The 27,946-nt window shown below is 44.4% G+C and overlaps 1 protein-coding gene and 1 long non-coding RNA gene across 4 annotated transcripts in view; one reads left to right on the forward strand and one right to left on the reverse strand.

Annotated features, from left to right (window-relative positions):
• Nucleotides 1-27,946, forward strand: part of PLPPR5 (phospholipid phosphatase related 5) — a 241,699-nt gene that overhangs the window by 67,887 nt on the left and 145,866 nt on the right. The window contains exon 1 of one of the 2 annotated variants that reach the window (XM_053248524.1): nt 6,618-6,638. The exons of the other annotated variant lie outside the window; for it this stretch is intronic. Coding sequence (XP_053104499.1) covers nt 6,633-6,638 — 6 coding nt within the window. The 5' untranslated portion in view covers nt 6,618-6,632. Of the gene's footprint in view, nt 1-6,617; nt 6,639-27,946 lie in introns of those variants that run through there. 2 annotated transcript variants of the gene reach the window in all.
• LOC128324237 (uncharacterized) lies at nt 33-27,828 on the reverse strand. 2 transcript variants are annotated; one of them, XR_008306742.1, is made up of 3 exons: nt 27,383-27,828; nt 26,615-26,778; nt 33-581 (listed from the first exon to the last, which is right to left on the reverse strand). It is a non-coding gene; the product is annotated as an uncharacterized LOC128324237 (long non-coding RNA). The 2 variants fall into 2 exon arrangements; XR_008306741.1 differs by lacking the exon at nt 33-581 and adding an exon at nt 6,291-6,850 and having other exon boundaries at nt 27,383-27,827.

Here is a 27,946-nt window from a genome sequence, read left to right on the forward strand (position 1 = left end):
CATGGTAGGATGGTGCTATTAATCCTCCTTTTGGATCTTCGGAAGGTGACATGGGCTATATTGGGCTATTTGTACTGTTTGAAACTTTGAATAAATATATATGCATATACCTGTATACATGTGTGTGTATATATTGAAATTTTTATATTCATATACTACATTATGACTTTATAGCCAGGTTCTACCTTCTTCCTTTCAAATGACCAAATGGGGAAGAAACGTGCATCCACCCCCCCTTAACAGACATGAAATTCCAGCACTATATTTTCTCCTGCCTCAATCCAAGACAAGTGAAAATGGCTTCTCATTTCCAGTGTTGTCCAATTCCAGAAGAAAAATGATCTGGCAATGCCCACTTTGAGGAGTGCAAACTGCCTCAGATAATGTATCTTGCCATTCATCTTCTGTGTAATTACCACGAAGTGGGTTCTGGGTATGTTGTACTGTGCAGCCTGCTGATGTAAGAGTGGCCTTTGAGTTATTTATAAACTTAGTTTAGAATTTACTCATCCGTTCTGCGTTTCAGTCTCTCAGAAGAAATCTTCAACACCTTCAGTTTCTTACATTTTATCTGCACAATGCTGAAATAAAAATGTTAAATAGACATGATTCCATCAAGTTAATGGGAACAATTCTGGACTGATTTAAATGTGCGCAGTGAATTCCATCAGGTTTAGGGCAAAAACATTTATGAATAATTTTGACATTTACATAACCTGACCTACAAGCCCTCCCAGATTCTCAAAGTAGCTTATAGGCTGCTTTCCCAACACAGATATTATTATTATTCAGACATGAATATGAATAGCAGGTATGAGTGCACAAGTATGAATGGCAATGTGACTAATGCTTTAGGCAAAGACATAAGAAAACGAACATACCTGTGTACTCATTAATATGTGCACATACATCACTTGACAGAGGATGAAAGTTGGCGTTCTCGGAAAGCGGTCAAGGGCCTTTAGAAGGTCCTGCTGATCCCCAAGACCATTTTGGTACCCATAGTTGTCTTGTGGTGATGGAGCAAATCTCTCAGGGGGGCCTTAGGTAGGCGAGGACCCATGGAGGGCAGTTTGCTAAGGGCCTCCTAGAACCTGAAACCAGCCCTGACTTGATGATGAAGCATGTAGTGATACCTTGTATGGATGAGTGAACCAGGTCATTCAGTCAGCAAATAATCACCAAAGCAACTGATATGGGAAACTGGAGCATGAGTATGAACCAGGCTTTAGGAAATCACTTGCCCTTCAAGCATTCTATGATGTGACAGCATACATGATTTATCTATGCAGAGCCTCAAGCTGTCAACATGCAAAACACAACCCAAGCCAAGAATGCCAATGAATCAACTGTGATATGTGTCATAGACAGGCATGAACATCACTCGAAGAGGGGAGAATGGATTTGCCAAGCTGGAAACTGGTTGGCTGACAGGAATAATACTAGACAATGAAGTCAGTTCTCATAAAAACTTTAAAAATCTAATTTAGAACGAAGATGTACAAAAGAGATCAGAAGCTGGATGCTGAATGGCATTTTGGCTTCAGCCCTTTGAAACCAAGTCTTCATGTACTGTGTATTTTGCATTCTGCCATGGACACACACAGACAGAGGGAATAGGAAAAGAAAGCCAGATTGGAGACATAGATCATGAGCCAGAAAACCACAGCTACTTTGCAAACTTTAATTGCACATCTTATTATCTATACCAGACTAAAAATAACAGAGGGAGACCCAGATGCTGTTAATTTAAACAATGTGGTCAGAATGCAGAAAGGACAGGAAGCATGAAACAAGCTAAGGGATCAGGAAGGTAATGAGAAAATGAGAGGGCAGAAGATGTAGTAGGTGTGGCTAAGTACACAGACTCTACAGTGTCTTGCACTGGGCAAAAGTTGCCGTGGAATCTGTGCAAGAGGTACAGTAGTTTTGCTAGAGTCTGGGATTGGAGGCAACAAGCACAAGAGAGCAAACAGAGCATTCAAGCTAATCAGGTGAAGTAGGACTACCTTGGAGATGGCACTGAAACCGTGTATGTTGGTACAGTTATGTCTGAAAAAAATGATTGGACAAGTTGCATTGGAAACTAATTAGATAGTTCCCCATTATAAAATGAACCCAGGGACAAGAAGTGTGTTCTTTCTGTAGTTAACTTTATGCAAGGTATTGCAAAGTTGTGATCAGGTGGATTGAGATGGTATATCGGGTGGACAAAGGGGAGTAGCACACTCATTTCTCATGCAATGAGCTGCCATTTGGATAATATCATCCAATAATGGATCATGGATAATATCATCCATCAGGCTCAAAACAAAGCACATGAACCATTTCACAGTTTAAATAGAACCCTTCTGCATCAAAAAGAAGAACCGTTCTCTGCCAATATACTACAAAAACAATTTACCAAAAGTAAAAACACCACTCTTAAGAGAGAAGCGGCCAGTTTTCACAAAAGAATAGGCTTATTTTCTTTCCTGCCTGATCTCTCCAGAATGTAGGAAGACTCTTGCTGGAACACCGCCCCCTCCCCTTCTCGTCCTCCACCAACACCTTGGAATTCATCTTGGCCTAACTGAGCAAGAGGCACCTCTTAAAGTGTTGATTCTCTTATACTTAGTTGGGGGAGAGGAACTGGCCCTATACAACCCTAGCCCATTAAGTTGTTGCCGCTGCTTAAGGAACACACATGGAGATCACTGTAGATTCTAAACTATATTGATTTATTGGTAAAGTACATTTGAGATAGGAAAGACCTATCTTATCTATCAGCTACATAATGAATAGGTAGGGAGAGGGAGAGAGTTGTTTCCATCTTCTCTCTAAGAGGAAAGGAAGAGGACTGACTCACTACAGGAAGTACCTGAGGAGTCATAGCAGGGGTCAGAGAGCAGAGGCAAGAAGCGACAAGTAAGGAGACCCTCGCTAGCTACCTCTGTTCCCAGTGCCCCTAGTGGTCATTAGGACAGATGGCGCAAGAGGTTGATGCACTGGAACTCCATATCCAACAAGCGCAGCAACCTTTTTGTGGTTATGCTGGTGTCTGTGTTATGTTTCTTTCTAGAATATGAGCCCTTTTGGTCCAGGGAGCCATATTAATTTATTTAGTATTTATTTTTCTGTGTAAACTGCTTGGAAACATTTGTTGACAAGCAGTATATAAGTGGTAGTAGTAAGAGAACCATTTTAAGCTGGTTTTTGGGTGGGCTATGGGGTGGAGATTTGGTGTGCCTGATGGATGATCTCCAACTGGGAACTGATAGAGGGACTCTGTTGGTCCTTTTGAATCTCTTGGCAGCTTTCAATACTATTGGCTATAGTATCCTACTGAATCAGCCGGCCACCACCAGTGGTTGCCACAGCAGCCGAATGCCATGCCTACCACTCAGCTGGTCATCACACATGTGTGGTAACCAACTGAGCAGCAGAGGCAGGGCAGCCTACCCTGAGCTGCTCCCTCAGGGAGAAAAGGGGTGCCCTTGCTGGGTCCCTAAATGCAAAAGACAACCCCAGTAGTGTTGTAGAGGTGGAAAGCGGTGTAATAACCTCAAACAGGGTATGGGCACTTCTGCAGCACTTCTTTCATTGGAAACAATGGAGCAATGGAAGCGCCCACCCACTGCTTTATTTTAATGAATGAATGAATGAATGAATGAATATTCTGTTTTAGATCATAACACAACTTTACACCTACATAATACCACTGGAGCTGCCTTCCATATTGTGCAGCAGCCCTGGCATGTCCCTAATGTTGATGTTCTGCTGCGTGGAATGTTGGCCACTGAGTTTTCTTTGTCTGTGGAATTCCATACCTGGGAGGTTTTGCACAAAGGCAAATACATCTGATTCATGTTTATGAACTGGCCCATGAGTTTTTCTTATGAGATCAGTTCAAAGATTTAAGATATACCTGTGGAAAATTGGGTTCATGAGAACTTTGGGTTTGAATGATGGGGGCCTGTGGGGTTTTAATCCACTTTAATCTTTCTTCACTGCTGCTACCTGCTGCTACCTGGTTCACATCAATGGTGCCAGCACATCTGGCAGTCACCAGCTAGTGGCCACCATTTTTCTTTACCAAAAAACCTCAGAACAATGACTGGGGGGGTAGGGATGTGCACAATACACCGAAGCGGTTCGGACAAGGTCCAAACCAGTTCAGTACCATGGGGAGGGGAGTGGCGAGCAGGATCTTTAAAGAGGAGAGCAGCTCCTTACCTGCTCTCCGCTGCTGTTATGCACTTGGTGTCCATGTATGTGCGGGTGCCATTTGCATGGTTAGCAACACCATGCTGACCATGCAAAGTAGATTGTGAGCCCTTTGGGGACAGGGTTCCATCTTTATTTATTTGTATTTCTCTGTGTATTGCTCTGTGTAAACCACTTTGGGAACTTTTGTTGTAAAGTGGTATATATTCATCGTAGTAATAGCAGGAAGCTGCATGCAATGACAGAGAGCAGGTAAGGACCTGCTCTCCTCTTTTTTAAAGATCCTGCTTGTCGCTTGCCTCCCTGCAGCTCCAAACCTGTGCATGAACTTTGGTTCATGCACATTCCTACTGAGGTTGGTGGTGGTGGTGAGTCTGTCTTTTATCTACCAAAGCTCACTAGGAATGATGCTGCATCTGTGGTTTATGGGAAATAAAAATAATAAACTGCCTGCTGCTGAGAGGAGCCCTGCCATGGCTGCTACTGGTAGGGCTTAGATTTCACTTCCTTTTGCCTCTGTTTCACCTCCTGAAAAATCATCAAAAGCCTCTCCAGTTTAAATATAGGTGCCCTCATTATTCACAGGGGTTCTGTTCTTGCCTATAGGCGTGACTATGGAAACTTCAAATGACAAAGTCTTGAGTCCATGGGAATTTGGGGGTTCGGTTCCTAACAACAACAACAAAAAGGGCCAAAAAAAGCAAGGAGTCAAAAACAAGATAAGAAAAGGACAGCACCTTATTCTCCAGGTCTCCAGCAATGCCCCCCATCAAACTCTGAAAATGGTCAAATATTCATCTTTTTAAAAGAGAGAGAGAGAGAGAGAGCCACAAAATGGTTCTCAGCTGGAAAATGGTGGCTGGAAATGACATCAGAAGTCATTTCTGGGTCATTTCCGGCCACTCAAAACTGTGGATAGATGAATTTCACCTATTTTTCTACTCAAGGATAATGAAATTGGTTTCCTAAGACCCAATTATGGATACACGGAACTGTGGATTCGGAGTCCGTGGATAATGAGGCCCACCTGTACCCACAAATGAGAACAGTGAAACTGGGAGAGGATTTCAAATAAACCCCAGCTAAAAGACTAGTTTATCCATGGATAGGGCTTCCAATGGGCCATCTAAGCTTGGCTATGGACTTGGAATCTCTTTGCATGCCATGGCTCAGGTGGTTTGCATATATGTGGTATTAAAGTGAAAAACTTCCCGATCAGAAGGTATGACTTGCAGGCTTGAATCCCAGGCATCCCTCTCTCTTAAGAAATGATCTATTTTATTACGTTTATATCCTGCTATTTTGCCATCCTGGAGCTGATGGTGGCATATATGGGGTTCCCAGGTAGTCACTCATCCAGGCACTGAGTAGACCCAGGCCTGCTTAGCCTCAGCAAGATGGCTGGATCATTTGCCTTTAGACCATGTCCTAGGACCAATTAAGCACTGATGCTTGCCTACATATTTCATGCTTACAAGCTGTTACATACAGCTAAATGCATTTTACTAGGTTTTAAAGCAATACATCCATAGGCTAAAATGTGGCTTGACTGTTGGTAAGTCACTGCTGGCAACTTCTTCTATAATATATGTGTGCATACTCATTTTTTTAAGTGACATGTTAGATCTAAAGTCTGGGACTTCCTACATAATTATTTTAATTATCTGGGTTTAATAATGTATCTGAGTTCTACCGGGGGGGCGGGGGGAGAGGAATCTTCTGCTCATGCTAATAGGTTTATTCTTTTGGTAATATTTTAGTATTTTGAATTTACCAAATACTTTGGTGATATTTAGCAGTATTTTTTCTCTCCTGCAATTAAACTAGAGATAGCTACAGGGAAAGAGCCACCTTTGAGTGGACAGGTTCAAAGAACCCAGCTGCAAGCTATGGAAGAACCACATGAGCCTTCCGGAGTTTGTTACAAACCAGTGTTGGCTGGCTGGGTGCATTTATTTCCCTTTCTCTCTCTCGCTGGGGTGCAGGGCGGAAGTGGTTTGATTCAGGTATGTATTTGTATTTGCCCTAAGATGTTGTAATGAATTTTCAACTACATAAATATGCAGTAGTTAGTCCAGGACCCGCAATCTGTACTGCATCACTTGGAGTTTGTTTTGTTCAGGATAAGCAGGATTCCTTACAAGTTCTCATGTAGATTTGCAGAACAGTAGAGTTGCTCTTGTTTCCAATGCATAGCAAGTTCTTGTAGCATGAAGAATGGATATTCTATGGACAGTATTCCCACTCAATGAGGGAGATGGAAGTGTATTTTTTAATGTTCTTCAAGAAAAACTGACAGGTCATCTATCTGCAATTCACATGCACTCTGCAAAGCTTTTTATATAACCCTTTTCTATTGAACTTTAAGGTTTTTTCTCCTGCCAAGAACCAAATTAACTTGGACAACTTACTGCTGATTCAACACTATGAAGGTTAGATTGTCCTTGATTTTATATTTGAACTTTTCTGAGTGTTTCTGCTAATGGGAAGTACTAGCAAAGACTGATGGTTTCATCTCTTCATAGCTCCTCCTTTTCCTTAGGCCAGAAGCTGATGTTATGGAAATGGCTGCCAAGAGCAGCAACAGCTCATCTCCTTCTCTCTCCTTTCCAGTGATGTCTAGTACTACAACTGGAACCAAACCCTAAACACAAAAATGATAACCGGTTCAGAATAGATGTTTCAGTAATCAGGCACTCAGCTTTCAGTTAGATGATGGTTTCACTTTCCTGATTTTTTTTATTTTAAATAACTTTTTATTCAGTTTTTCACAACATAAAATACACACACGCATACACAAAAAGAAAAAGAGAGAGAAAAAGAAAGAAAGAAAACCCACAAACAAACAAAAACCAAAAAACCCCAACAACAACACCCTAAGAGGACTTCCATCTCATCATTAGAACTAGTATCAGTTACAGTACCCAAGTCTTGCCTATAATTTAATCGCTCTCCCTGCCACCCGATAAATCGTACGAAAGTCAGCTCTAGGGCATTTAAAAAACATTTTTGTTACCACTCAAAAGCCTTATAGAAATCCATTTTATAATATGTTTTTAGGTAAATAAGAAGAGGGTCCCACTCCCTTTTAAATGCTTCAAATTTATTTCTTAATAATGCTGTTAGCTTTGCCATTTCTGCCAACTCTAACACTTTAAGTATCCAATCCTCTTTACTCGGGCAATGGATGTCTTTCCATTTGTATGCAAATGTCAATCTTGCTGCTGCTGTCAGATACATGAAGAGGATCCAGTATTTCCTAGGCAATGAACTGTTATCAATACCTAATAGTATTGTTTCTGGGCTCTTAGGGAAAGTCATTTTAAACACTTTCTTAAGCTCATTGTATATTAAATCCCAATAGTCTTTAGACTTATTACAAGTCCACCAGAAATGTATACAGGTACCCTCTTCTTTTTTACACTTCCAACATTTGTTTGACATGTTCTTGTAAATTAAAGCCAACTTCTTAGGAGTTAAATGCCATCTGACATCATTTTAAGATTATTTTCCTTTAAATTAGAACAGGCAGTGTATTTCATGTCTTCTATCCATAGTTTCCCCCATTTCTCCAAGTCTATATTATAACCAAATCCTGAGCCCATTTCATCATTGAAGTTTTCACTACTTCTGTTCTTGTATCTTCCAAAAATAACGGATCATACATCCTAGAAACTAGTTTGTCTTCTTTGTCACACAACTGTTGTTCAAATTCTGACTTTGATTGATTAAAACCCTTTTTGCAATCTTGCATGAATAAGGCACTAATCTGGTGATACTGAAACCAAGAAATATTCCAATGCTGCATAAGATCTAGTTTTTAAAGTTCATATTTTGCACCTTGGGGAACAAGCAGCTGTCGATACGTAGGCCATACTTTCCTGAATTTTTTTCATCCTGTTGTATTTATTTCATTTGCAAAAGACCTTTAAAATATATATTAAAAAAATTTATAACATTTTTTCTCAAGTTAAATAGTTAAGTGTACTCATTTTAGAGAGTAACATTGCAAGCAAAAGAGTTTGATATTATTCTGCTTGAAATGTAGTTAGACCAGATCAAAACCAGTTCAAAGTGCCTGAACTGGTTACAGAACTAACCAATTTTTAAAGTTAGTGCTTGAACCAGAACTAAAGCAGAGAGTCAAAAAATATTGCGGAATCAGAATAGAATCCAAATTTTTAATGGTGTGCCTCCCTGGGTACAAAGACATCTGGGAAATACAGTTCTGGGAAATGTGGATTATGCTTGTGGCAGCAGTCAAGTCAACTATTAATTTGTACTCTGTCAGAGAGTTGCAGCCAGTTCTGACTCCCCAATGAGTATGCCTATATGATAGTCTGCAAAAACGTGTTTGTAACATTCACCCTTTATAACTGAAGGCATACACTTAAAAATCTCAGGCCCCACCTACATGTTACAGGGGGTCTCAATAATGTTTAGTTGTGTGTGTGTGGATGTAATGTGATCATGTTTTTTGCATGGTCCCTGACCACGTCTACAGAACCTGTGCATATACACTTTTCATGCACTTTGGGACAATAGGTTAGTACAAGGATTCTCAACATTGGGTCCCCAGATGTTATTGGACTTCAACTCCCATAATCCCCATCCAAAAACCACCGGGGCTGGGGATTATGGGAGTTGAAGTCCAATAACATCTGGGGACCCAATGCTGAGAATCCCTGGGTTAGTAAACATGTGCAGGTTGAGGGCTACAGTCACAATCCCACTCTTCCTTGTGTACATTCATTGCACACAGGTAGAAAATCTTAACAGGGCTTTTGTGTCTGACCATAGCTGAGAACTGGATGTGGCTGAGCCCACCCTTTGTGTTGGAAGCTGCAGGTCTTGTATCATAATAGGGATACAGAATTATGACTTTGAGCTTATGCTGCTTTGGTCAGTCAAATTCATAGGCTAGAAGATGCCTAGAATAGCCATGGCAGCAATCAGCTGAATGGTTCATTCAATTCATTTTGCTGAATCTGGTGTGTATCTTTTTAAATGACCCATTTTCTAGGTGAAATGCATAGCTCTCTGGAATAGGCCCTTTAAAAAACCGAGATGACTTAGGCCTTCCTAGTGCCCAGATAGGCTTATTTGCATGCCCGATGCTATTTGGCATATAAAGGCGCTTTAGAGGCCTCTGTGCCCCTTGTGTGTTTTCCAGTGTGGATCACTCCATGAGCCCTTTCTCATGAGAAAAGACTTGGAGGGGCAGGGGAGGAAGCCTCAAGAAGGTTACCCCCCCGCAGACACTCCTCTCTGTTGGCCTGGGTGCAGAGATTGCGTGCCCAGACTTGCAGCTGCCTTCTCTGGCAGTATGGAGGGTCAAAGTGCCAGGAGGCATCGCCTCAATGCCCAGAATTCCCATAATGCACTGCACAAATGTGTGGTGCATTGTGGGGATTCCACTGACGCTGGCCAGAAGCCCCACAGTCTCCCAGAAAAACTGGGGTTAAGAGAACGCTCGCTCTCTTAACCCCATTTAAGAGGGTGGCTGGCTTGGTGGGTTTGCCATTGAGGCACCACCAGGGTTGGGTGCAATCCTGCTGGTTCTCACGTGCAGGCCAGACCAGGCTTGGCTTCACTAGCCCGGTTTTGCCTGAGCGTGAGAACGACCTCCATTCCTGCAAACTACTCCCATGTCATCCTATATACCAGAGGTGAGGAAGTAATTATGGAGATAAGGCTGCTAACCTTTCAGGGTGGCTTGAAGTCTCCAGGAATCAGCATCAATCTCCAAGTGACTATCCTGGAGGTTTTAATGGCTTGATATTGTAAAAATATTGGCAAGGTGGGGGAATTGCTTCAGTCAGAGCTGGCAAGCCTAAGTGGAGAGGGTCTGATTTATATTAGGAGTAACACTGGTTTATAGAAGGTTTAGGCAACATTTCCAAAGGATCAGAAAACAATTCTTTTTTTTTTTTTATGCTGTTTTCACACAGTCTACCAGATCTTATTGACTGGATTTGGTACTTTAATTATCGGGCCCTTTGCAAAGGTCTAGGATAACTAAAAAAAAATTAAAGATAGTGTCATAGTATTCGTGTTGTCCCAAGTAGTGTGGCCTTCTGTAGTTGATGTGTTGTAATTTTATCAGTGCCCAAGGTGTCAAGACGGTGTTCAAGTTCTTTTGGTACTGCACCAAGGGCACCAACAACTATTGGCACCACTATTGTTTTCGTTTTCCAGAGCCACTCAATTTCAATCTGAAGGTCCTTGTATTTAGTCATTTTTTCCAATTGTTTCTCGGTGACTCGTCTATCCCTTGGGATTGCAATATCAATTATCAGAATCCAGTTCTTCTCGATGACTGTCAGATCTGGCATATTGTGCGTTAAATGCCTGTCAGTTTGTATTCAAAAATCCCAGAGGATTTTTGCCTCCTCATTTTCTGTGACCTTCTCAATTGGATGAATCCACAAATTCTTGCTTGCTGGCAATTTGTAATTCTTACAAAGGTTCCAGTGGATCATCACAGCAACTTTATTGTGCCTTTCCTTATAATCAGTCTGTGCAACAACATACAACATATAATAATTAATATTAATATTAACAATAAATACTTTCTGTCAATTTATAATGTGAATGAAAGTATTTATTATTATATATTATTATTGTTATTATTATTTCTTGTTTACACAGTCAGACAGGTGTTATTGACTGTGTAAACAATCAAACAGGTGTTATTGACTGGTTTGTTTTATCCAGACATCGAGTTCTTCCCAAGGACCTGGTATGCCAGAATTTTGTTATTAATATTGTTGTTGTTATAGGTATCGCCACAAAATGTAGGCTGTTCCTAGTAAAGTTGTTTTTTGTAGTTGGCTGATGGTGATTTCTGTGGTCCCTATGGTGTTGAGATGCTCTTCGAGATGTTTTGGAATTTCACCTAGGGTGCCAGTTACTACTGGGATTATTTCAATCTTCTTCTGCCACAGCCTTTCAATTTTGATTATTATTATTTTCGATGATGATGATGATTTTGTAGATGTCCAGTGGATGTCAGTTGATCCAGGGTTTTTAGATCAATTCCAAATGAAACCAGGAGATGAACATTTCCCATGTGACCCTTTCTACCAAAATTACCAACAGGAAAATATAGAGGTTTGATTCACTGTATCACACTAGGGATAGACATTTAAGAAAATAAACATTTTGCACTTTTGGCTTTGCAGCTTTTTGTTCATTCTTGACATTCTTCTTTGGCAAAATGCTGTGACATGGATTGAATCAGCACCCTCTTTACAACCAACCAATCTAGTATTTAGGAGATAGCAGAGACTATAATATCAGATTTTTTAAAAAGTCTTCAGAACTGGTCAGAATTTTTTGTATACATTTGTAAAGGATTGCTGAGGGATAAATCTATTTTGAGAGATTATGCTTTTGCTCTTCATGTCTCTCTCTCCAGCTTTTGTCAGGACCCCAGGCCTTTTTGTAGAGCTTGGCCATGTGCTGATGTTGCACTAATTATCCAGCCTGCCTAGTGGGCTGTGTTATTTAAGCTTACGGCTGGATGAACTTAAGGAAGGAAAAATCTTCTGGATGACTCACTTCTGACTTCACATTCATTTTAATGCAGTTTACATGTTAAAAGTTATATATGGCAGAAGCTATTCTTGTTAGTCATTGTTGGACAGAGCAAGACATTAGACAATGTGAAACTATATCTGATGCTAACTGATAGTTTAACTGTGAGAAGGATGGCAAATTAAGATTGGCAATGAACTGAAAAATTAAGCTTTGAAGCACACATAATGCAGCGATAAATATTGCAGTGGAAGATATCAGCACTGATTGTTTACTGAGAGTAAAGCTGTGATGGCTCAGAAAAGGGAGGGGGGTATGGATTAAAATGATAAATTGGGCTAATAATTACTGTAAAAGTGTGCAACTGGCAAAGCCAGCAGTGGAAGAATGGCTGCTACTTTCAAAATGAAGAAGGCGAATAAACTGCCGTCATTCCCAGGGATCCCAAAATCCACTGCAGGCTGGTGGGGCCGAGGGCAGAGCAGGGCGAGAGGCGGCATAATGGGCCTAATCTCTCTCTCTCTCTCTCTCTCTCTCTCTCTCTCTCTCTCTCTCCCCTTGACTTTAGCTGGAGCCACATGGTCTGGTCATTCAATGGGCTGAGGAAACTGGTTAGACCTACTTGCATGGCTCCAGTTAAAGCTGGGGCAGAGTGGAGAGGGAGGTGGTCACTGTGGCTTATTCTTCACCCACCAGCCTCATCGGCACTGATCATTGCTGCTAACATCTGGCTCCCATAAACTATTTTAAAGGGTCTTGGCATAGTAAAACCTGGCTGACTGGTTTTTGCAGGGTTTTGACAGGTAATTGCATTATGGCTATAGCAGGAACCCTTTAGCCTGCCTGGATGGCCAGCCACATGCCTGGAAAATGAAAAGTCCCTGGAATTTGCACCTGCCGTTGATGGGAAAGGAGCCAAAGTGTCAGTCTGCTTCAGTAGTGGCTGAGAGAGGTTTGGAAGGAGCAGTTTGGAGTCTCCTCTGTTAAGGCTAGGCTGAGGAAAAGATGTTGCTTAGGAACAAGCTGATGTTTCTGCTTCCTGTAGTACCACCGGAGTATTTGCTCAGCTTCTTCATTCCCTTCCTAAACAGAGTATTACAAAGACATCAGGAGTCTCTAGTCTCACTTTTATGAAGAAAACCAAGCTTGTAAAAGTTACCATGAACCTGTCTCTGCTCAGGAAAAGGAAAGCATTGAGGCCATTCACACAATTAAAGAAGCTCTTCTCATGATCAGTGAGAAGGCTTCCTAGGGGTCTGTGGGGAGAGTGGTTTTCTCAACCCTCCCTGCAGATGATCCCTTACTGTTCCCTGGGTGGGCACATTGCCTGCCCAGATGAACGGCAGCTCTCCTGTGGGCCACCCGCACCCTGCCCAGCAGCTCTGGGTGTTGGACCCAGGGAAGCACTGCTGCACAGCGCCCCACTCACGGAGCCCCAGTAATGCAACACACAAGTGCACAGTGCATTTCTGGTATCCCCCTCCCTCATCCCTCCCCCCGAGTGTGCCCACCGTGGCTGCCAACACACGATCATTTAACCCAGTGTTTGGGTGCACTTGCACCCAAAGCCTGGGTTTAGCAACAGGCTACATTAGAGGGCTTGCTACCACTGGGAACTGCACAGCTCCTGATGGTTCTCACTCGCAGCAGAAACCGGGCTGGGCTCCCTTAGCCCGGTTTCTGCTGCGCATGTGAATAGCCTCAAAAACTGTTTTCTACCTGGGTTTGGGAGCTATGTGTGCCCCTAATTTTTGGTTGTCTGGAAGCAAGGTAGGTGGAAAACCTGGGTAGAAGTGACTATGTGGAAGCAAGGTAAGAGGAAATTGTCTCCTACCTTGCTTCTACACAATCACTTCTACCCAGTTTTTCATCTTACCTTGCTTCCACACAACCAAAAACTTGGAGCATACACAGTTCCCAAACTTGGGTAGAACACAATTTTTGATTATGTGAATGACCTCATGGTCAGCACTGGACCAAGGCACGCAGGAACTGAGGCACAATATGTCTAGGCAGGATAGTGACTTGTCCCAGATATTCACTAGATAGTCCCAGATATTCACAAGAGGGCCAAGAAAAAATATCTATCTATCTATCTATCTATCTATCTATCTATCTATCTATCTATCTATCTATCTATCTGTATCTGCAATCCAGGGTCTGGAACTCATCAGGGTACTAAGGACAACAGAAGCCAAAGTCAGAAATTGTCAGGTTACAGTGAGATAGACAGTCCAAGCTTATCAGCCAGTACCAGGGACAATAAGAGCCAGAGAAATATATGAAGTCAGAGTCAGGTGTCTGCCCTAGGAGCAGGAAGTATAAACTGAGAAGCGAGGAATAAAGGCTAGGACAACAGGAGCTTGAACTCAAAACTTGGTGAATTGTAACTCTGGCAGAGAACGATGTTTGATCTGGAAGCCAGGTGAGAAGGAACCTATGAGAAGCCTTGGAATGTGAGTGTGTGTGTGTAGCCGTGCTGCTACCTAGGAGAGGCAACAAGTGACCCTAGAATGCAAACTAGGAAGCCACTGACTTGAATCCTGATTGATTCTGATAAACAGGAAACATTATTGTTCCTTATTGATCCACAAGTCCACCCTCTGTCAAGTGACCATGCATATGCAAATCAGCAGAGCAGTGTGTGTCTGTGTGTGCCTCTACATGGGAGGTCATGTTTTTAGAGGGAGATCTGCACCATATTTTGAGGATTCTGATCCTCCTACAGTGTAACACAGGATGGCCCTCCACACGAGCAGCGTGGAGAGCCGTGGGGGGTGGGTTGCAGGGAGAGTGGACTTGGCCCGCTCTCCCCACACATGAGCAGTCAGCTTGCCCTGGGCAGCCAGATTGGCTGCGCACACGAATACTGGCTCCGTTACAGAGCCAGTTGGGGCAGTGGGGATTGGGGACCTCCTGGTCCCCGGAAATCCCAGAATGCCCCATGTGAGTGCCTTGTGTGAGTGCGTGGGGCATTCTGGATAGCCCCCAAATGCCGGGAGGCTTGTTGTAGCCTCCCGGTCGGGGGTCTCCTTGTGAGTCACCATGGTGCAGAGCTGCACAGTGGCGACACACGATCCAATAAATGGGGCTCATTCCTCTAACCTCATTTAAGGGGAGGGGCATTTAGGGAGGCTTGCTGCCGGAGCCGCTCGGCTCCCATTGCAGCACACGACCAGGCAAAACTGGGCTAGGCTCCCTTAGCCCAGTTTTGCCTGGTCGTGAGAATAGCCTCAGGGAGTAGAACTGACCAATGTTCATCAGGGTACAGACTTTAAAAAACCAATAGGTTAAAGTCAGAGATTTGATTCCTAGATCTCTGTTTTATCCACACTATCAAAATGCCTGCCATGATGTCCGGTGCCTATAAAGAATAAAGATTTGTATTAAATAACTCTGCCACTGAATATCCTAGTCTAGGCACCAGGGCTAATGCTATGGCTCCCTGGTGCCTGGAATTTGTCAAGCCGTGTTCTAGGTGGTATCCTACAGTGGAGACTGGAGACACAGCATTGGAGGCAGGTTTCACTTCCACTTCAACTGTACAGCCCAACACAGCATATTTGTTTTGCTGTAGAAATTAATGGTAGCCACTCATTTGTGGAGAAAGTAAAGGCATTACTTAGAGATGCCATTGGGGTGGGGGCTCAATCTTTCCCTGCTCCATTCCTGACAGTCTTGCCAAAGACAGCCTGTTTACTGTGCCACATAAAACTTAATGGAGATATTACAATATCATAAAGCCTTCCATTTCAGATTACTGTTAAAGTGCTTATAATATTCAGTCTTGCTCTAAGAAGCATGGAAATTGCAAGTTAAGGCGATCACCTTAACTTCAGCACCATTTAAGCACTAAAGACTCTGTACAGTTTTATATGTTATGCTTGATTTACAAATTAGGCTTCATGCACCCTCATTTTGCCTTGGTCTTTCAATTTGATATTGAGCTGGGGAAGGCTGCATCTAGGAAGAAATCCAACAGGTACAACTTCCCCAATCACACAGAGATGAATCTGATGGATTTCTGTCTCAGTCTTCTCCATAAGGCACCATGCTTCCCACAAATGCCCTTACTATAGTACATTGCTGGGCAGAAATTCAACAAGTGTTGCACCTGCAATCATTTGTGACCGATTTCTTCCTGATGCACTGTGATACTTCCCACAGTATGAATAGGCTCCTTGATTCTGATCTGCCTTTTGGGGAATTCAATCTCACCTCCAGTTCCAAGGCTGACAGCCCGCTTCTCTGAGTCTTGGCAACCAGAAACCTGAAGCACACCCCAGCTGAGGCCTGGCACCTCTTATGGTTCCAGGCCTGTCATAATACTGATCCCATCATACAAAAGACCATGTCATGTGAGGATTAATTTGCTATTCATTTTAAAAGAAAAATGGATTGAGGGAAAGGCAGAGGCTAAAAGCTTCCCTATCTTGACTTCCTTGTTTGTCTAACAAGGAAAACTGTGTTGTGTCAGTCTTTCAGAAGGCCTAATGGCACATCACTAGCCCAGAAAGAAAGGCATAATAGGTGAAGTAAAAAAACACCAACCTATTGACTAGAAAAGCTTGATCAAACAGAACAAATAGATTACTGACAGCTCATTGCTTGTATGAAAGAGATAAGGTGGAACAAAGAGATGGCTCTAGGCACAGCGATGGCTTCAGTACTTGATACAAATACTAGTAAGAGCATAAGCTTAAATTAATTTTCAATACAAAGAGGAAGGAAGGAAGGAAGGAAATATGGGCCAGATACTGGACTATTATTTACAATTATGTAAATAGTTGTACATTATTTCTGCCCAGAACTAATCTTCAATTGAATCATGGAACTACTTATTTGATTTAGGTATTTGTTTTAACCTTTTAAAATTATTATTAAAAGAAAGAAGCACTGAAGTGGTACAACTATGGAATGTGGTATATTCCCATATGCTTTTCAAGGGGGGAAAGTGCTAACCCTTTCCCTGTCATGGGTTGCCTCTACATCATGTGGAAATAGGAAGTTTTCAGTTCTTTCCAGTACTGCTGGCAAGTGATCACAAAAGGCTTTTTTCAACAGTCTCTGTAAATAAACATAGCCTGTAAAACCTGTACTAGAAAAAAAGAGTGCGTTTTAACTGCAATCCAATATGTCCCACTCTAGCTACTTCATGTTATGTGGTAACCATGATTACTTGCATATCAAGAACCCTCAACACTTCGGCTTTTTACAACCAACTTTTGGTTTCCACCTTTGTCAGTAATTGGAGCAGCTATCAGATAATGCTGATGTGTCAGTGCAATGATGAATACTGTTTATTCTGAACACTTTTAACATCTATAAAGAAAAAAATTCACGTCTCTTGTTGCTGCTTTCTTTGCCCACTAAATTGCCAACTTCAAAAGCAACAGAAAGGAAAAGTGTGCAGACAATTGTACAAGGAAGTGGAAGGAATGATGCATCAAGGACCTGCTTATCATGAACTTGCAATTACTCTACATTCTCATCTGTATGCTGAGTGGAATATGTGCAGGGGAAGGGTTTGTATGTTACAAGTATGGTAAAGGATATGATCTTGTTCTGGAAAAGGATATCAGAGGGATGGACCACTAACCTCCATGAGGAGTCTGGGAGCAAGACGCTGCTCTGAATTGGCTACTGCCCGTCAGGCTCTTGGTTCAGCCATCCGCCTTCCGCTGCCAAAGAAGGTTGAAGTGGCCTCAGAATTTTCAGCTGAGGGAGCTTTAAGGCTTACTGGTAGGAATGTGCATGGAACTGCAGCGGGGCGGTTCGAAGGCGGCAGGGGTCTCCCTTTAGGAGCAGGGGGAGGGTGCACTTACCCCTCCCTCCACTTCCCCCCCACTGGCGTCAATATTTTTAACAGCCTATAGGGGTGGCAGCGTACCTCCCTGCCACCCCGTGGCCTTCCTCTTCCAGATATGATCGGAAGTTTCTGACGCGCCTGCACACACCAGCATGGGCGTGTGCATGCCACGCGCACCCATGCACCCGTGCCAGCGCATGCAGGCATGTCAGCAGCTTCCAGTCATATCTGGAAGAGGATGGCAATGAGACGGCAGGGAGGTACGCTGCAGCCCAGATGGGCTGTTAAAAATACTAACACCGGCAGGGGAAAAGCGGTGGGAAGGGTAAGTGCACCTTTCCCTGCTCTTAAAGGGAGACCCCCACTGCCTTCAAACCGGCAGAACTGCTGGTTCTTTGAACTGGATCTGAGGCAGGCCTCTGAACTGGTTCCATGCACACTGGCAGGGCTTGTTCCATTCACCAGCCCCACCCTAGTGTTGCTACCCCCAAGGCTCAGTCAGAGTCCCAGGGCTCCTTTCACACCTAGCCCTCCTCCTGGGCCGGCCCCTCATCACTGGCCAGTCCTTCCTTATATAGCTCCTGACAGCTGGGGCAAGTCTCGTGAGATCTTGCCTTGAGATCTCACAAGAGCTGCTCCTGATCCTGCAAAGCTATGCTGTCTGTTGATGGCAAGGCAACATCTCTCTGCCGGGGTCAGCGTGAATGCTTCCAGGTGTCTGATGCCTACTTCTTCCCCCACCCGATAGGGTCCTTCCTGCAAGACCTGGGCAGGGGAAGCCCCATCATAAAGTTCACCATGTTTATCTGTGGTGATTGGCTCCACCTTGGGGATTCCCCTACACTGTTGTTAGTCAGTGGCTCTGGGGCCAGAGTTGTAGATAACTTGAAAGAATAAACTGTTGGGTGGTTCTCTTAATATGAAGTGCCATGCTTGGGGAAGCTTGGGATATCTCTAGTGTGTTATAACAGCAAGGACGTGCATGTGCATGAGCATGCACACACACACAACTAGAATCTTGTCAATGAGGGCCATGCCATATAGCATCGTGGTGGAAGGTTCAGCAGCGTCTTTGTCAGTGCTTTATTTTGATGCACAGATGTGAATGGCAGCCATTTCACTTAGATGGAGGGGGGTCAATAAAGGATCTGACAGCCACAGGGATCCTTACCTCTGAGGACTCCAGCCAGCTGGACTTCAGCCTGCTTCTGTCTCCATAGCTGCATCTTGGGTTCTGCTTCTAAGGTCTGGTTCACACAGACACCATAATGAGATGATGATGATGAGGTGGCAGAGACCAGGGTGTGTGTATAGAATGTATTGTAGCATTTCAATTTGCAGGTGGAGGGATTGTATTTTTGAGATCTCTGCTATGTAAAAAGAAAACAAAAATCTTCCAGCAAGTAGAACGCTGACAGAACAGGGACAGGACTGGGCTCGAACCACTTTCTCTGATGTGGTGGTTTATTATTTTGAGGCAGTTTTTAGTGAGGGACGACTCAAAAATGGCACATCTTACCTGTTGTCCAAACTCTATCATATCAGGAGGCTACCACTTCATTTGGCTGCATGTATAGAAGGTGTTAATCAAGCTAGAGTATTACAAAGGTGAGTGAAATGGGTTTAAGAGAGAAAAAAAGTGGCTCTTTTTTGACGCTTTGATTGATTTGAACAATGTAGCGAAACTGCAAAATCAATTTGGACAAATCCAAATTGCTGCTTTCTGCTGATAAAGGGACTTTCCTCTTAACTACAGTCTTTGTTACTAAAAGAATTGGTAGGCTCTGTGCGGACATGAAGTTAACTTGTTTGTGCAGGAGCATAATGGCTTGATTCAGGCCTTAAATAAAACGATACAGAACAGTGCCAACTTAAGCACTGGCACTGCCTGAGACTGCACCACTGTTGACCACGCCCCCTGACACCAGCTCTACCCCACTGCCTTTGCAGGCTGCTTTTTCCTTTCCATGACACTATAGTTTTTGAGTGTGTGGGGATCAATGGGGTTAAAACCCCATCCATCCCCAGACTCAGAAGGTACCACATCCCTTTCTTCTGCCACTGTAGTTTCCAAGTGTGAGGATGGATGGGGTTTTAAATCCTCATCCATCCCTTCATGCTGAGAAGCTCCAGTATATTGGCAAGAGAAGGGGGTAGCAGCAGGTGGCAAGGGGAATGGTATGAGGCAACACCTGCCCAGGTGGGCGTGGGGCAGAACACCTGAACTACACCTGAGATGTAGGTGCTGCCTGAGGCTATCATTTCACCTTGCCTCATTAGCTAACTGCCCCTGATAGCAGATGTGCAGAAGAAAAAGGAAAGGCACAGGGTCAGCTCCAGGGTTTTTTTGGGGGGGTAGGGGGGCTAGCAACTGTCTTCCATGAGCCCCTCCTACTGGGTGGGCCCTTAAAAAGTCAGTCTGCTACCATCACACGAAGGCTATGGGCACAGAGGTGGTTTCAGGGATCAGCCCTCAGCCAGGTGATCCCTGAAACCACCTCTGTGTTCATAGCCTTCACATGATGAACAGACTAACATTTTCAGTCCCAATGATGCCAACCCTCTAATGCTGGCCCTAGAAATGGCAAAACATGTACTCAAAATCTACAAAAACCCATCATAAGTTCCATCACAAAGACCGATAGGAGCTGTGGCTGTGACTTCACCTTGTTGAAAGGGAATGGAGACTATTCCAAGAGAAGGGAAGAAGGAATATGAGGAAAATGGATATGAGCGGCAGGACGGAGGGAGGGAGCAGAGAAGATGGAATCTATTCTGGCTCTATGCTAGGTTCCAGTGCAGGAAGCCCAGCGGGGTAGGACAGAGAAAAACCTGTGGCTTGCTTCATTTGGTTCTCAAGACCATGATGCTGGACAGGGACAGATCTTTCCTATGAAATAAGAGTTGGATACAGTGGTGTATGCAATGTTTCCATGAAGGTTGGCTGGGTGTTTGAAGAGACTTCCAAATCAGAAAAGGTCCTTTGGAGCAACACAGGCAGGCTGTGCAGTGCAGTAGTGGGAGCATGGATCATTGTTTTGTGAAGTCAGTGTAGACATCTTGTCTGCTGAGCCAATGGACAGTCTAGTTTTGCAATTTACTGACACAACTCTAATACTCAAGCCAAGATCAAAATGCCCATTTTGCTGAATTATGGCAAGAAACATGTTCAGTAATGAGTTTTAAGGGCAGAATAAATCAGATTGCAAATGTATGCACTGCATAGTCAGCAGTCACCAAAAATAAGCACACCATTATTGTGCAAATGGATATTCTGCGGCCAATAATTCCCCCCCACCAAAAGGCAGTTTTTCTAAAACATTGCATAGACAAAAGTGCTAGTGCTTTGTCTCTTTGTGCCTTATTTACCATTCTAATGCACAGCTATATTGGAAATGGGCCAACTTGACTGTCTGTGACACAGTAGCAAGCACTTTCCTTAGAAATGCTATTTTCAAGAATGCATTGGGCCTAATCTGTTTTAATGACTTCTGTCTTCTGTTAAAGCAGTTGGTAATGAATAGTGAAAAGAAAGGGTCAGCTTTTAAGGGCCACTGATACGAAATACTGAACTTGAAGCAGATCCATCTACATTTAAATTTACTCAGCAGAAATGAATGCTGTAAATGTTCTGTGCCCTGACCAAAGTGGATGAGCTTCAGGAATCAGGAGCTCTAAGTGTAGAAGTGTGCAGAATCTGCTGGTGGCTTGGAAGCATATAATTTCAACTTTCATTCTCATCACTACCCAGAGCAGCAGGATGCTTCAGGAGCAGTCTTTAACAGTCATTTTCTTTATGAGAGGGTACTAGTGTTAGCGGTAGCAGGGGCAGGTACTAGGTCGCTCAAGAGCTACTGGTAGCTTTTCGGTTATCTGAAATACCTCTCCATGTCTTTGGTCTTCTCCCCCCTCCCCTTCTAGTAAAAACTGCAAATTTGATTGGCTGGCTCAGTGGGGGAATGGATGCACCATTTTCATTCTCAATCTCTTCAAGTGATCATTTGCGTGCTGTAAGATACTCCCCTAAGGGGACGGGGCCGAAGCACAGTGGAAGAGCATCTGCATTCAGAAGGTCCCGGGTTCACTCCCTGACATCTCCAGGTAGGGCTGGGAGAGACTCCTGTCTGAAACCTTGGAGAGCTTCTGCCGGTCAGTGTAGACCATCTAGGATCTAGATGGATCAATTGTCTGACTTGGTATAAGGCAACTTCCTACCTTTCTGTGTTCCAGTGTTACTTTTATTTTCTCTCTCATTTATCTCACTTTCTTTCCCCACAAAGCAGCTTCTCTTGCTCCCCTCCTGTCCTATAGCAAATTTATCCTTGGTTTTGAGGTCCATATCACTTATTCTGTCCATGTCAATTTTTGTACAATCTGCTATTTTGCAACTGGCTTCACCTCCCCAAGTCGTCATAGTGACTGGCTCTGCCTCCTCAAACTGCTGTTTGGGGGGTAGTAGCTCTCAAGGCTCTGGCAAAAATTAAATTAAAATAAAATCAAATCAAATCCCAGAAACCTTAAGCCTGCCCATTCCTGATAAATAAGTTGAGCAGGAGAGAAGATGCAGCTGTGCATTCAAAGAGACAAGAGAGTAGTTCACTTCACATAGTAAAGAGATGCCTCCTACCCTAGTTTGGGAACTGTGTGGTCTCCTAATTTTTTAATCACCTGCAAGAGGAGAACATGGTTGGAGACTCCTTCCATGATTGTGTGGTGAGCAGCCGCTAGGTCAGAGGGCTTCCTCCTACCCAACAGCTGCATCTAGCAGCTGAATGAGGCAGGAGCAAAATCCCTCCAACCCAGCTGCTGCTTACCATATGATCATGGAAGAGCCTCCAGCCTTGTTTCCCGCTTGCTAGTGATCAAATATCAGGAGCGTACACCACTCCCAACTTAGGGTAGTAGTCTCCTACTTTAGTAATCATTGCGTGAATGGCCTTATCCAGTCCTAACTTCAAGGCAGCCTCAGGGCAGCACTTTTAGGTTCTAAAACACCAGACCCCAAAGCCTCTTAGAGCCCAATTCTATGCAAAGGTCAGTAAGCTTAAAAATCCTTTGATTTCAATTAGTTTAGGCATGCTTACCTCTGCATAAGATTCGGCTGCTGGTAACCTTTTCTAGTCAGCATGAAAACTAACTATCTCTCTTTTATCAGTCGAATTCTAAGTTTTACAACCTGTTCCTTCCAGGCCAAACCCAGTAAGGAGGCTTGGCTTGGATATTTTTCACCATGTGCTTGGAATGCTAGCCTAGTGTGCTAATTTAGTGGCTCTTAAGCAGTTGTCTATCTTAAAAATTGACTAGTAATGGACTCTCTGGTGGCTCAGAGACTTGCATTTTGGGCGGTATACAAATATGTTAAATAAATAAAATAAAAAATGAATAGTAGGCTGTGGTACTTCCGAGACTGCTCTGGTGAGTCTCAAGTGCATTGTTAATGCACCAGAAGAAATAAATTAATTAAGTCACTTTAAACTCCTGTTACTCCATACGCCCACACAGGAAGCCTCCACTGTACCTCTGTCCCCTGTACCTCTGTCCATTGTACCTCTGCATTATTTATCATATTTCCTTGACAAAGAGTCAGAGAGGTCATTCACACAATACAAAAACTATGTTCTAGCTGGGTCTGGGAGATGTGTGTGCTCCTAATTTTTGGTTATGTGGAAGCAAGGTAGGAGGAAAACCTGGGTAGCTTTTCCTCCTACCTTGCTTCCACACAGGGGAATAGCAAGATTGTAGTGGGCCCAGAGACAAGATTTTAAAATGCCACCCCCCCCCCATTGAAGCTCAGCTCATGAAGTAAAGAAATCTTAAATGAGGCTGAATAGTGGTAACAAAAAACCTAGTAAAATTTATATAGCTATCTCTATCTCTATCTCTATCTCTATCTCTATCTCTATCTCTATCTCCTATGTGCCACAATAGAACATCATCCTAAAATATTTGTAAAAAGGTTTTGTAAATTGTGGACGATGCAAATCATTTAATGGTACTAGAGAAAGACATGCTGTTCTAGTAGCTCCAGGTCTTAACACTCACATCAGTTTCGGAGGATGAATACAACTGAATGAAGCCCGAGTGGGTGCGCAGCTGGGGGAGTCAGTCATGTGACTTGCCTTTGGGGGGCCCCAATACAGTGGGCCCCCAGACAACTGTCTCCCCTTGCCCTATTATAGTTACGCCCCTGTTTCCACACAATAACTTCTACCCAGTTATTCCTCTTACCTTGCTTCCACAAAACCAAAAATTGGGAACACACACAGCTCCCAGACCCAGGTAGAACACAGTTTTTGATTGTGTGAATGACCTCAGAATGTTATTCCCAGAGAACATCCAAGCAAGTGAACATCCTCCAGTAAATAAAACTGAAATTTCAGGGGCATGTGACATTTGAAGCAGCTTTATTTTTCCAGCAGTCCATAAAACCTGAACTTTGGAAAAGGCAAGGGCTATAGTATAGTTTTGAGTGTGCATGTTAAAAGCCATTTAATTATTTTTATAGCCCACCAGAGGCCCTGGGATAAGCAACAGTGCTTTATGCAAAGATTGAGCGTCATGGTCCAAAGGCTATCAGTGCAGGCCTCAGCCTGCCTGCTATTTTGAGGATTCAGGGGGCTTGTAACAGTCAAATATAACTGTTTCTTTCTGTAAGAAGGAAAGTAATTATACACTTGTGGAGGGGAAAGGGCCCTGAATAATTTCATGGTCTTGTATACATTGCATTTTATTTGCACACGCATATGTCAGCCCCCTGTCTAAACAACAGCAGAATGTGAGAAGCCAACCAGTTAGCAAAAACAGCAGTATTTTCTTAGGCTATGTTAGCCGTGGCACTTCACATTCATCTTAATGCAATATTTACCATGGTAGCATTTGCAATTGACATTGGCAAGTACTGTGCTACATGATTTGACTCAGTAAGATGAGTGACTAGGACAGGATTTCTTTCTAAAATAGTTCATCTTCTAGTGATATAAAATGCAGAGGTGAGCCCAAGGGTGGCAGAAATTTCACTACCCTAGACAAACATTTGATAATGTAATCCTGGCCGTTTGACTGTCCTCCATGTGATTACTGCTGCTGCTAGTCTTCCAGCATCCCATTCAACACTCAGGAGTTCCTCTTTCCATGGCTTTGGAACTGTCTGAATGTTAGAGGGGTTTGCTTGGCTTCTTTTACCGTGTATGTGCCTCTTTTACTGTGCCTGAATAACACACACCCACACAGATAATGTGCCCTTATTGGTATAGAGAAATGAATTAATTGGGGTGTAGCTTCTTGGTTAGGTTGCAAAAGCATCCTTAGCGATCACAAGTCATGGTACTATTAATCCAAACCCTGAAGTAGGGATGTGCACAAACCAAGGTCCATGCACAGGTTTGGTGCTGTGGGGAAGGGAGTGGAAAGCGGGATCTTTGAAAAAGAGAAAAGCAGGTCCTTACCTGCTCTCCAGTGCCGCATGCAGCTTTCTGCTGCAAAGGTGCTGCCCACAATGGCATGGACACCATGTGCATGCCGGCGCCACGCATGCACAGCATGTAAAGACCTGCTCTCCTCTTTTTAAAAGACCCTGTTCACCACTTCCCTCCCTCCCTGTGGCACTGAATTGGTTGGGACCTCCCCCAAACTGGTTTCGGCACCAAACCTGTGCATGAATCTCAGTTTGTGCACATTCCTACCCTGAAGATGATAATGATGACAACAATTATTACTATTTCGAGCCGACCCAGCACAGAGTATCTGTGCGCTTTGGAGCCGGCTGTTTCTCTCTCCCTCTCCCTCCTGCCCCGGTCTCTCCTCTCTCCCCGCTCCCTCCAGCCCGGCGTTCTCTAGCCCTCCCCCTTCCGTTCCTCCCCCTCCCCCCATACAGAGCCTTACCGGGTGGTGGGCAGCCAAAAAGGGCCCCACCACCGCCGTTACCACACGTCCCCCACTTACCCCTGCTGGCGCAGCCAGGGCCAGTCTGTCCCGCTGCCTCCCGCCTCCTCCCAGCCCAGGCCGTGGCCTCGACAGTTGCAAATGTGGCTGGGCTAGGCCTGCGGCTGCCGCCTCCTCACAGCAGCCGGGCCAATAAGCAGCCGGATTGGCTGGGCGGTGGGAACTCATGCGCGGCTGGGGCCGCCGCCTCCTCGCCGTGGCTGCCGCCATTTCCCCCCTGCAGCAGCTCAACTCAACGGCCTCCTGCTGCGTGAGCTCCCGCTGCCCAGCCAATCTGGTGCCTCTGTTGCCCAGTCAATCCACTGGGTTGCTGGGATGCATCCCCACAGAGGCACGTCTACAAGAATTAATATAATAGATCACCATTAGCAATAGCAATAGCAATAGCACTTACATTTATATACCGCTCTATAGCCGGAGCTCTCTAAGCGGTTTACAATGATTTAGCTTATTGCCCCCCAACATTCTGGGTACTCATTTTGCCGACCTCGGAAGGATGGAAGGCTGAGTCAACCTTGAGCCCCTGGTCAGGATCGAACTTGTAACCTTCTGGTTACAGGGCGGCAGTTTTACCACTGCGCCACCAGGGGCTTTGTTGTTGTTGTTGTTACAACAAATATATATTTACTGCTTTCAACAAAAGGTTCTCAAAGTAGTTTACATAGAAAAATAAATAAACTTTGGTTCCCTATCCCCAAAGGGATCACAATCACACAATGCACCTACAAGTCATGCATAGAGCTGCTGCTAACCTTTTTGATTAACTGAATATGACTTGCAATTAATTAGGCAAAACTTTTTTTTAGAAATGCCAATTATTTTTAGTACAATTACTTTTAAAAGTTGCAGATAGCAGGCAGCATTCCTCCTTCATTGTACACAGGACATACCTGTTTTCAAAACAATGGTGCCTGCTATAACATAACATGGACTATCAAAAATAAAGAGTATGCTTTCCCCCTTCAAAAATACTGATTTGGTCATACACAAATGGAAGAAGATTTAATCAATCATTTGGAGGGTTCTCAGTGTGGGTCGCAACTCCCCCTTGGGGGATCGCAAGCAACTTAAAACAGCCATGGGAGTCAGGAGGAAGTTATCAGGAGGCAGGAGTCTTACCTGACATTCCAAGGTGCAAGGATGGTTGGAGTTAGTAGACAGACGGGGAGATAGGAGCTGACATCCACCCAGCTGATCTGCTGTGCATAAAGCCAAGGGCAGGCAGAGCGGTGGTGCTGCTTTGGCCGACAGGCAGAAAAGTATTCCCTCTCAGGAGTCGAGCCCTTATGAGGATGAGATGGCATGAATCTAGTTGTATACTTCTCCAATTACAACTGGAATTGCACCCCCAGGACATGCTTAGATGAAGACAGGACATGCAGAGGCCATGTGCGCAGGGGTACGGGCTCCATAATGGCCACCGGGTCGCTGGGTGAAGGCTGAAAACCGGCCGAAGAACGGCTGAATTGGCTAAGGGGGGCATGAGAAAGGCTGGCGGGAGGAGGGGGAACCTCCGTGGACCCCCCGCCACCTCCAGGAACTTGCCCGAGGGGAGTAAAGGCAGATTGGTAAATGACACCATACCCCAACAGCTGTGTTCTGTTCAGTACATGTAATCTGAAACCACTGTGGAGATGGTCTGCGCTCAGGGTAGGGGTGCATTTATGGGGAAATGTGGCATCGAGTCAGCCTTTTGGCTCCTGCCAGTACACCTGGCTGATTTCGAATTCCTGGGAAGGGATGTGCACAGAATCGGCTGGCCTGGTTCGGTTTGAGGTCGGAACGGCCTTGAACCCAACTGGGCCAATTTGGTCCAGAGAGAGAGAAGCTCGTGAACCCTGCAACCCCCCCCCCGGACCAAACCGAACCCCACTGAACCACCCTCACCTGAGCCGCACTCCTGCTCCTCCTCCTCCATCCCATTGCTGCCACTCCTTCACTCCTCTTGGTTACTCCTCCATCACTTTACTCCATCCGCCTCACCCCTTTTGGTCATGGCTGCAGCATTGCTGGTGCCTATTGGCCAATCTGCAGTCCCCTATCTCCAGAGACCTCCTCACCCAAGCCCCACTCCTCCACACAGGAGCAGCAGCAGCAGCAAAGCAGCAGTAACAGCGATTGACTGAGCCCTTCTTTGCTGCCACCACCGCCATGGCTGCTCGTTCCCCTCAGGCCACTGACAGGCCCAGGCCCATGCCCATGCCTTGCCTGCCTTCCTCCCTCTGCCAATGGCCTCAGTAGCCCCAAACAGCAGCAGTGGTTGGCTGGGCCCTTCCTTGCTGTTGCTGCCACTGCTATGGCTACTCATTCTCCTCAGGCCACTGACAAGCTCGGACCCGTCCCTCGCCCTTTCTTCTTTCTCTCTTCACCTCCCTTCTTTTTCTCTCTTGCTCTCTCCTCAACTCGCTTCTCTTTAGCTTGATGTTGTTTTGGAATTATGGATCTGATTAT

This window comes from Hemicordylus capensis, chromosome 4, assembly GCF_027244095.1.
Source record: "Hemicordylus capensis ecotype Gifberg chromosome 4, rHemCap1.1.pri, whole genome shotgun sequence".
Classification (NCBI taxonomy): domain Eukaryota; kingdom Metazoa; phylum Chordata; class Lepidosauria; order Squamata; family Cordylidae; genus Hemicordylus; species Hemicordylus capensis.